This window comes from Bactrocera tryoni, chromosome 5, assembly GCF_016617805.1.
Source record: "Bactrocera tryoni isolate S06 chromosome 5, CSIRO_BtryS06_freeze2, whole genome shotgun sequence".
NCBI lineage: Eukaryota > Metazoa > Arthropoda > Insecta > Diptera > Tephritidae > Bactrocera > Bactrocera tryoni.
In genome coordinates, this window is record NC_052503.1 from 3,826,807 (window position 1) to 3,836,525 (window position 9,719).

The following is a 9,719-nucleotide window of genomic DNA, read 5'->3' on the forward strand; positions in this document are numbered from 1 at the left end:
GGTATTTACCACACACACACACATATACACGTGTATCTGCCAATGCGTGTATTTTGCCAACACGCGACGAATTTCGTATTTTTATTAGAAAAACAGAAAAAAAAACAAAATAAATTCAAACAAAAATAAAAATAAAAAAATATCGAGAAAAATAAAAAAAAGTACCCACACTGAAATAGTGACCGCGACGCGATCGTGGACAACAAACACTTTCGCTGCATTTGCATTTGACTTTGGCGTCGTGTAATTGAGAAAAGTGAAAAATCGCCGCAAGCTATGTAGCACACAAGCGATTAATATGCAACACCAGCGACAATTGCTTGCAACAAGGACACACACACAGGCGCACAAGCACGCTTACAATGTACGCCTATACACCTACAAATAAGCCTAGGTATGGACTCATCTATACACACACATGAAAGAGTGTGTGTGGATGTGCAGTTGATGCGCCTGCTCTACTGGCACTCGGTCAGTGGAACAGTGTTGCTGCGCACTGCCAAGCTGCAACAACTTCAGTAAATAATGATGTTGTCAAGGAAAATGGGCTTGTTGATATTTCGTATGCGAAAAGTGTGGCGAAAAATGCCGATGAAGTCATGCAACTCTTAACACTTAACAAGCTCCAAAATGGCAATGACTTCAAGCAATTCGTTTTAAATTGATGAGGAAAAATGTGGTTCAATTCATCAATATACAATACTAGAGTTATTAACTTTAGTTTTTGTCAATAAAACACATATATCTTTTTCGTTCGTATGATCAAATTTGACCCGGACTGGACCAATTAAACTGAAGCGCAAATCGAATCGGTAATGTTCTCTCGTAGTGCTTACGACGCAAAAAGTTTGTCTAGCGATTTTTACCATAAAAATTTTAATAACGAGTTTGCTTGAGATTTTGTGTTTCCGATGGAATCACGGCAACAAAAACGATAAAAATGTTGTAGAAGTATTTTGAGGAGTCTAATTTAACACGACCACTCGTAACTTGTTCCAAATGTTCTGAGTCTTTTCTAAACACGACATCGATTAGTGATTGCTAAAGAGATGCTTGGCATTCATCAAACGCACCATTACTGATGATGGGAAATGGGCTTATGAATACGACGTTGAAAATGTGCAACAATCTAGCTCCAAAATGAGCCGCAACCGAGAAGGACCAAATACATTGAAGGCATTGAAGGCCATCCCAGCCGGGGCTTATAACAAAGTGTATGGTTTAGAAGTCTATTTTGAAATCGATAATAAAGGCTTTTATTGCAATACCTGAAAAACTACTAATTTTGAAACAGTCAGGTTAAATTTTGATCAGATGATATGTATGGAAGTACAGAAAAATAACGATACAAAGCAAGCTTAATTGTACATATACTCGTACCTACAAACGTGCATAATACAATGTGTACATAGAACTTGAGAAGAAAAACAACTCACAACAAAATCAAATTTCCAAAGAAAGTCTCTAAACCGACAGTTAATTTATCCTCTAAGCTTGAATAATCATAATATATATATATATAAGTAAATGTGTTTTAAAACCAAAACCGGTATTACAATGTTCTAACAATTACAAGTCATAAAGCTTTGAAGAACCGTGGAATGTATCTACACACATCGCTACCAATAGCATTTGTTATTTTTTAAAACAGAAACACAAATTGCACCTCAGTGAAATGTTCGGCCGCGCTTCTATTCAAGTTAGTATCGTAGAAGTTGGCAATATCTGATCAATTGATTTTTTATCCGAAACTATTTGATGTAAGAGCAGAGCTTTCGCATTGTCTGGAGAGAGCGAGACTAAATAGATCAGCATTCACAAAAACTCTTTTTATAATTCTAGTCTGGGTTGTGATCAAAACCCACAATTCACGCAGTTGTTGTATAGTACTGAAATTATATTTAAGGCTGCAAAGCGAGCTCATCGGAATAAATTCACTATCTACACAGTGTAACAACACTGACCGATATTTCAGAAAAACGAGTTCATGCATATTTTTTAAAATTTCCAAGTCAATTTCGTATAAATAAAAATACATATAGTACGAGTATGTATATTTCAAATTATTGTAAGCAAAAAATTTGTTTTAATGATATATTGGTTAATCTGCTGACAACTTCTTACATATACTTCTTCATCGAAGCCCCAAGTAAATTAAATTTGGTCCAAAACAAAAATGTATACTTCTTTTTGTTAGTCCATATAAACCTCTTTCCCAGTCTCTACATACCAAATAAAATTATATCTGTGTTCGATTGACCTTTGTTCATAACTTTATAATACCCTTGTTCCCAATACACTTATTCCAAACTTTTTTCCAATCCTTCAAACAGTTGTTAAATTCAATTTCCGGATCAGCCTTCCATTCACGTCAATTGACTCAAAACGGTTCCCCGGAACGGTAGTTTCAGTTTGCTGAATAGTCAGAAGTCAGATGTTATTAGTTGAAAATTTGGGGAAAAACTCACGAAGAATTTAGAGTGCACCACACCTCGATAAACGAAGCAAACTATCAACATAACCTTTTTTTGAGCCTGTTCACCGGCTCACCTTTGCCACTATATTCGACTGATTGATATTTCCATGTCGTAAGCATAGATCCAAGACTTATCGCCAGTAATAATACGTTTCATGACATCCTGGTAATCTGAAACCATTGTTTCACAGACGAAAAGTGGTTTTGGAACCAATCGCACTTACACTTTTCTTAAGCCCAAATGATCTTACAAATGATTTTCACTGATCCTGATCTGACTCTGACTGTTAATCTTTGATTCTCAAGCACCAAATCCAATTCTCGACCCTCTTTGAATAATTAGCACCAATCAAAAACAGTTGCTTGCGACAAACAGTTGTTATTGAAAACCTTTTCCAACATTCTGAACGTCGCAGGACCAAAAATAACATATACATATAATTAACAAATATTATATATATAATAAACACTAATTATAATTTTGATATGACATTTGGCACAGGTGTCACTGACAGTCATGTCAATCTAGAAAAAACAATATTTCGACGAATCGGTTTTCGCGCGAAATTTAAATTAAAAAGTCTTTCCATTTTTTGCTCACATTAGCATTTAAATATGAAAAACATTTTACTACAATTAAGTATGAGTGGAATAAATGCAATCGGTCAAAGCGTTCCCTTAATTCCATATAAATTATATGATGATTCCGTGCTAGTTAATTTTGTCGGTTAGTAAGTGATATGCATCTTTGAAAATTAGGTCGAGCGTTAGAACTATAAAAATTGATTTTGAGTTATGTATAGTATGTCAGAAAAGAGTTTAGTATCATCTCCTACACTCAGCGGATCTTCCTAACAACAAATAAATCTATAAAGTTCTGAAAAAATTCTACAGAAACAAGCCAAAAAGTATTAAAAGAAATTAACGAAATTCCAATGATCTAATAAGCACACCCAACAAATTTTATTAACATATTTTCCCATTACAAAAACTAAAAAAACTATGAACTACAGTCGCAAAATAAGAAAAAAAGTTTATCCCCCAAAAACTGCCTAACAGCCCACTGTGCTCAACTTATACGTGTTCTAAGTCAAAGTATATAACCAGGGAAACCTGCATTCAAGCAATAAGTTTCGCACAAACCGGTCAAGTTTACGCTGAAGTACAACAAATAAAGCTATGTGGCCCGGAAGAGTTAGTAAAGATTCACTTTTCTACGCCACTATATTGACAGTACTTGCGATAAGTGGTAAAGATTTATAATTTTGCATTACTAACATAATTATAATTGAAAGCTTCTCTCTCGAGTTTTTTGCAATCGATCAGTTAATGCCTGCTATGAATACCAATATTGCTTAACGCCGCTCAACTACAGCGGACGTTATATGGAAGACGAGACTTATGGAGACATGCCCGATAAAGCCAAAATGCTTTGCGATGGGTTTTGCCATCATAACAGTACATTGCGATTGCGTTGTTGTGCATATGACGCCACAGTCAAATTGGAACGAATATCGGAACAAGGTATCGAGCGTTTTTATTGCTACATAGATTTAAAACGAGAGGAATGCGAATATCGAGAAATTTAAAATGTTCCTGATATCTTTCAGTATGCACATACAATCATTTAATACGAGGTTTCGTCATCCATGGCGAAATAGCCAAAGACAATGAATTTCCATTTATGGTAAGTAAGAGTGTTTATGAAGAGACGTAATAAAGTGGTGTTCCTGCGGAATCAAAACTTCAAAACATATATTTGAAAGCTTAAAAGAAAAAGTGTTCTTCTTCAGGCCGCTTTGGGTTGGCGCATTAAGAACGAAACTACTGGAAATACGACAATAGTTTACAAATGTGGTGGCACAATTTACGATCGTGGTTATGTCATCACCGCTGCGCACTGTCTCTATCATTCGAGGTACGGAAATAATAAAACAAATCGCGTTTTTATTTACTGTTAAAATCAATATTAGTGAACTACCTGTGGTGGTGCGTCCCGGCGGTTTCGCATTGAATGATACTGAGGCTTGGGACTTGGAAATCGAAGAGATTATCGAGCATCCCAATTACGAATATCCAAATGTATACAATGACATAGCAATTATACGTCTAAAGACCATATTTTAGTAAGATATTTTCTTTAATAGAATAGTGTATAAGTAAAAATTTAATATTTACATGGCCAAAAAGTGGAAACCCGTTTCATGATCAGCCGGCATGTCTTTACGACGATCCGAGCTCCGCGCATAATGTTACAGCCATTGGTTACGGGAATACTCAATTTGGTATGTATGTATGTGTAAACACTTTAAGAAAATCTTATTAGTGGTATAATTTCAACCGCAGCTGGCGTATCCTCCCCCTTATTGATGAAAACGAATTTATCAACAATTGATAACAGCGAGTGCCAACTGCACTATGAGCCAGATAGCGATGTGCTGAGTGATGGCATTATATCGACACAGATATGCGCGAAGGATCACGAGAAATTGCGTGACACATGTCAGGTGGAGATTATGACTTATTATTCTTAAATTTCAAATATAATTTTTGTGCTTCCACAGGGTGACTCCGGTGGACCGATTATAAAATTTATCAAACCGAAAGATCTTAATCCCATGTCCCTTGTTGTCGGCATCACTTCGTTTGGCATCGGCTGTGGCACCGGCATGCCCAGTGTTTATACGCGAATTTCTGAATATATTGATTGGATTGAAAATGTTACCTATCGAACTGTGCCAATATGATGAAGGAATAATATAATAAAGAAGTTTCAAGATTGTTAATAATTAACAAGTATTCGTAAAAGCGAAATGAGTTGAGCACACTTTCCCGATTTTGTATATCATAATTTTTATAACCACATTTGATTGATCATTGAAAATTTAAACTTCAGGTATTTAAGCAATAAATTTGGTTTTATAGATTTTTCTTTTCTCTCATATCTTCAGTTCTTCAACAAAAGAACATATGGAAATGCTTTTCAAAATACCCAAATTGGCGACATAAACCGAGTGTAACAATGTTTCTAGAATAAATGTGGTTTTGGCTTGGCTATTTAGTAATGGCAATGACTTGACTACTTTATAAACATCCATGCTTTAAAAATACAACTTGACAATGCCCACGATTTCTATCCTCCTAGCATTCAGAACCCAAAAAAATACAAATTATTAGTCACAAAAAAGGACTGCCTGAAATAAAAACAAAAGTTATTGTACCATTTTATTTGACTTTTCGAATGAATTTTTTAAAAACAATAAAGTTTTGGGGATATGGATAGTTCCAGATATAGACAAGTCTGTAAAGAAGACTCTCTAAAAAGGAAAATCGGTACACTAGAACCTGAAAACACGTTTGAACAAATATAGCTGCATCAAAAAAGAGTTTAAGGTTTCATTTCCGGCCGAATCAGTTTGGATGCCAGATCAGCAAAATGTCAATATGTCCGAAAACAATTTGAATTTAGAAAAATCTTGTTAAAGACATGTTTTTTAATAGTTAAACTTTGAAAATATAAAAATAATTCATATTTTTTGTTTCTAGACTAGAATACCCCTCTTAAAGGGAGTTTAACTTTTTATACGGTGACTTTGTAAGCTTGAAATATTTAATGAAAAGAAACGAAAGTATTTTCAAAGACTTCAAAAATGTTAGAAGCCTGTATAAAAATATTTTAAATGAGAAAAATGTGGAGAAGCAAATTTGTGTTAAGAAAAAACACAAAAATTCCAATAAAAAAATAATAAATATAAATGCATTTCTTTTGTATTATATGAAACCTGTTAGCAAACTGTTCTCAAGCGTTTCAAAGCTTATAGGCGTAACTCACTTATTTTTAGCCGAACATGTTTTAACAGCAATTGTTTTCAATTAGCAATCTTATGTTTGCCAACAGCATTAAATTCTCACATTCAAGTTTTGTTTTCACTCGCAATCAGTCAGTTGGAGAAGTTGGTGAAGATGCCGCGCTTGCGCAATTATTCTAAACCTACAATTTTTGGCATCATTAGTTGGTTGATATTGGGTAAATACATAATTTACCACACTAACACATTTATAAAAAGATATTTATATAAAATTGAATTTTATCGACAGTTGTTCACATATTTTCGCCAGTCGATGCCTGCCATAACAGTCAAGAGTGTTACACACCGCAAAACTATAAGGGATATTATTATACACCTGAGGAATTTCTAACCCTTACTGATAGGCAGAAGTCCAATTGCGAGGGTAATTGTGTTGATAAAAACGTGACGCTGATTTGTTGCACTTTCAATACTCAACCACAAAAATATCGCTTACTATATCAATGTATGTACTTATATATGTATGTATGTATGCCTTTGCATATCGTAATTCTTAATTTATTTAATACCTTCTGATCAAATATGACCCGGATCGGTACATATAAACTGCGAATCAATAAAAAAATGTTGCTATGTTGATAAAACCATTAAGAGTCATTCGATGGCATGATGGCACTGAAGGCCATCCCAATCGAGGAGTACAACAATTATATTGAAAATTAAATAAAGCGTGGGGTTGCTCGTATTGACTCAAGAAGGTCTGAGTCAAATTTGATCAGATGGAATTTCTTATAAAAAGAATACAAGTATTTTTGAAAAATAATTTTTATATGGGTTGCCACCTATTTACTAATTTTATAAATTTAATTAATCTGATATTATGAAATTTAAAAAATATTTTGTCTGGAACGATTGCAACTCCTTAAATTTATTCTATTGCATTAGGGAGTTTATATCTGTTCGAAAATTCTATGAAATGAAATGGGAATTTAATAATCTTACCTTTAAATAATACACACAGCATGCTTAGACGCTCATTTACCCTATGGATTTATTACATTTGGCGAAGTGGCCAAAGTAAATGAGTTTCCATTTATGGTAAGCTCGATTCTAAAATATTCATTTTTATATTTAAACTAATTTTTTCCCTTCAAATCACAGGCTGCTTTGGGCTGGCGTTTCACCAAAGAGGATGGTACAGAGAGCATAGCTTATAGGTGTGGTGGAACTTTGATCAGCAGCAGATATCTACTAACAGCGGCCCACTGCTTCTATCATTCCAGGTTCCCTAAAGGAATATTACCTTTTTTATTTTTTTCCAATATTTATATTTTTCTCCTCAGTGACCTTCCAGTTGTGGTGCGTCCAGGTGGTTTCGACCTAAATAGCACCAGAGCGATTGATTATGATATCGACCAGATTATTGAGCATCCCAACTACATATATCCTGGTCTATACAATGACATAGCAATCGTTCGTATGGCAAAAGCATATATGTATGTGAGAAAGCATATCATATGACTTATCTTTATTTTGAAGAGTATTGACTAGAGATTTTATTGAATTCTAGTAACTACACGCCGATTGTTGCTCGAGCGTGCGTGTGGTATAGCCCACTGGCCGAGCAGGAAGTCACTGCCATAGGCTACGGCAATACGCAGTTTGGTGAGGAACGGGAAAAATAGCCGAGTTTTCTTAGATTTAAGAATATTTTTGCATATTCCAGCCGGTACCTCTTCGCCACTTCTATTGAAAACTAGTTTATCAACCATATCCAATGAGGAGTGTAATCAACATTATGAACAGGATGATGAAGTGCTCAGCTCGGGTGTAATCTCTACACAATTATGCGCAAAAGATTATGAAAAGCTGCGTGATACTTGTCAGGTAATTTAATACTCAACTTCTTCAAATACATATAATGCTGTTGTGACAAAAAATAGTAAGACATTTTAATTATATTTTTTGATGAAAACCCATTTGTCGAAATATTTTTTTATTTTTCACATCTGTGGCAAATGTCACAACAAAATATTCATTAGTGTTTAGTATGCGCTTGTCTTTCTGAAGTACATAAAGTGCATTCGATGATTTTTACGGTGAGTGAAATTATTCAACAAAGAAGTTCCATTAAATTTCGTGTGCGGAATCAAATGCCTAGTGCCGAAACGTAAAGCAATTGGTGATTGAGAATCGGCGATTAACAGTCAAAGATCGTAATGGCATCTTTGGAATATCAGAGGGATCAGTGAAAACCATTTTGAGAGATTGTTTGGGCCTAAGAAAAGTGAAAGCACGATTGGTTCCAAAATTACTAAATTTTTTCGGAAAACAACGTCGCGTTAACATCTGTGAAACAAAGCTTTCCGACTACCAGGATGTCATGAAGTGTAATATTACTGGCGATGACTCCTGCATCTTTGTTTACGACCCGGCGAAGGTGACCAAAATCCAAAAAAACACGTCAAATCAGGCCCACGAAAATTTTATGTTGACAGCTATCTTCGATTATCGAGGTGAGGTGCACTCTGAGATCCTTCTGACCAACCAAACTGTCAACAAGGGATTCTATTTCAGTGCTATGCGTCGTTTGGGCAATGTTGTCTGTAAAATAAGGCCGGAATTATGGGCAGACAACTCTCGGTTTTTACACCACGATAATGCACCGTCGCATACTGCATTGATTTTTGGTGAGTTCTTCGTCAAATTTAGCTCCGTGTGACTTCTGAGTTTTCAGCAAACTCAAACGAGCGTTCCGGGAAAATCGTTTTGAGTCAATTGAAGCCAATTAACGTGAACGTCAACAGATGTTTCGAGAATTGGAAAAAACGTTGGCACAAGTTTATATTTGCTAAGCGGGACGACATTGATTTTGAAGAATAGATTAAGAATTTTAAAATTTTGAACAAAGTCTTACTATTTTATCCTCATAATAGTACATTATGTCACACACCAACACTTTCGGGTAATTATATTTACAACAATTTATAACATAATTATCTCCATTTTCTAGGGAGATTCTGGCGGTCCTTTGATCGTGTATGAAAAAATCGACGGTTACTCTCGTATGGCTTATATTGTGGGCATTACGTCGTTTGGCATTGGCTGCGGCACCGGTTTTCCGGGCATTTACACGCGTATTTCTGATTATTTTGATTGGATTGAGGAAACGATTTTTAAATAAACAGACATTTATGTAGAAATATATGCATTTGTAAAATTTAAAATTTTCATTCCGGTATACCGATGAGCGTTAGGATACCAATGAGTTGGCAGGGAACATTTGTTGTGAACGAGCCTTAAAAGGTGGTCAAAATATATAAAAAGAACCAATGATCAATACTTTGAATGATTTTTTTTATTTTTCCATTCAAAATTAGTATTCCGTTTTCACAAAAACCGCGCATTTTATACCAATACACCTCTAAGAAAGA

At 34.9% G+C, this 9,719-nt stretch overlaps 2 protein-coding genes across 3 annotated transcripts; both read left to right on the top strand.

Moving 5' to 3' along the window:
- The first annotated feature begins 3,612 nt into the window (after window positions 1–3,612).
- On the top strand, window positions 3,613–5,400 carry LOC120778976 (trypsin-1-like). Of its 2 annotated transcripts, none has more exons than XM_040111065.1 (8): window positions 3,613–3,725; window positions 3,785–4,000; window positions 4,087–4,163; window positions 4,270–4,394; window positions 4,450–4,602; window positions 4,667–4,761; window positions 4,823–4,983; window positions 5,041–5,400. In XM_040111065.1, the coding sequence occupies exons 1-8, from the start codon at window positions 3,656–3,658 to the stop codon at window positions 5,221–5,223; spliced, it is 1,080 nt and encodes a 359-aa protein (XP_039966999.1). In that variant the 5' UTR covers window positions 3,613–3,655; the 3' UTR covers window positions 5,224–5,400. The 2 variants fall into 2 exon arrangements, with proteins under 2 accessions (XP_039966999.1, XP_039967000.1); XM_040111066.1 differs by having other exon boundaries at window positions 4,450–4,558; window positions 4,629–4,761.
- Window positions 5,401–6,259: 859 nt separating this feature from the next.
- Window positions 6,260–9,469, top strand: LOC120778101 (serine protease snake-like). Its single transcript, XM_040109804.1, has 8 exons — window positions 6,260–6,503; window positions 6,575–6,790; window positions 7,307–7,383; window positions 7,447–7,568; window positions 7,629–7,781; window positions 7,856–7,950; window positions 8,012–8,172; window positions 9,299–9,469. The coding sequence occupies exons 1-8, from the start codon at window positions 6,440–6,442 to the stop codon at window positions 9,467–9,469; spliced, it is 1,059 nt and encodes a 352-aa protein (XP_039965738.1). The 5' UTR covers window positions 6,260–6,439.
- Window positions 9,470–9,719: the final 250 nt, after the last annotated feature.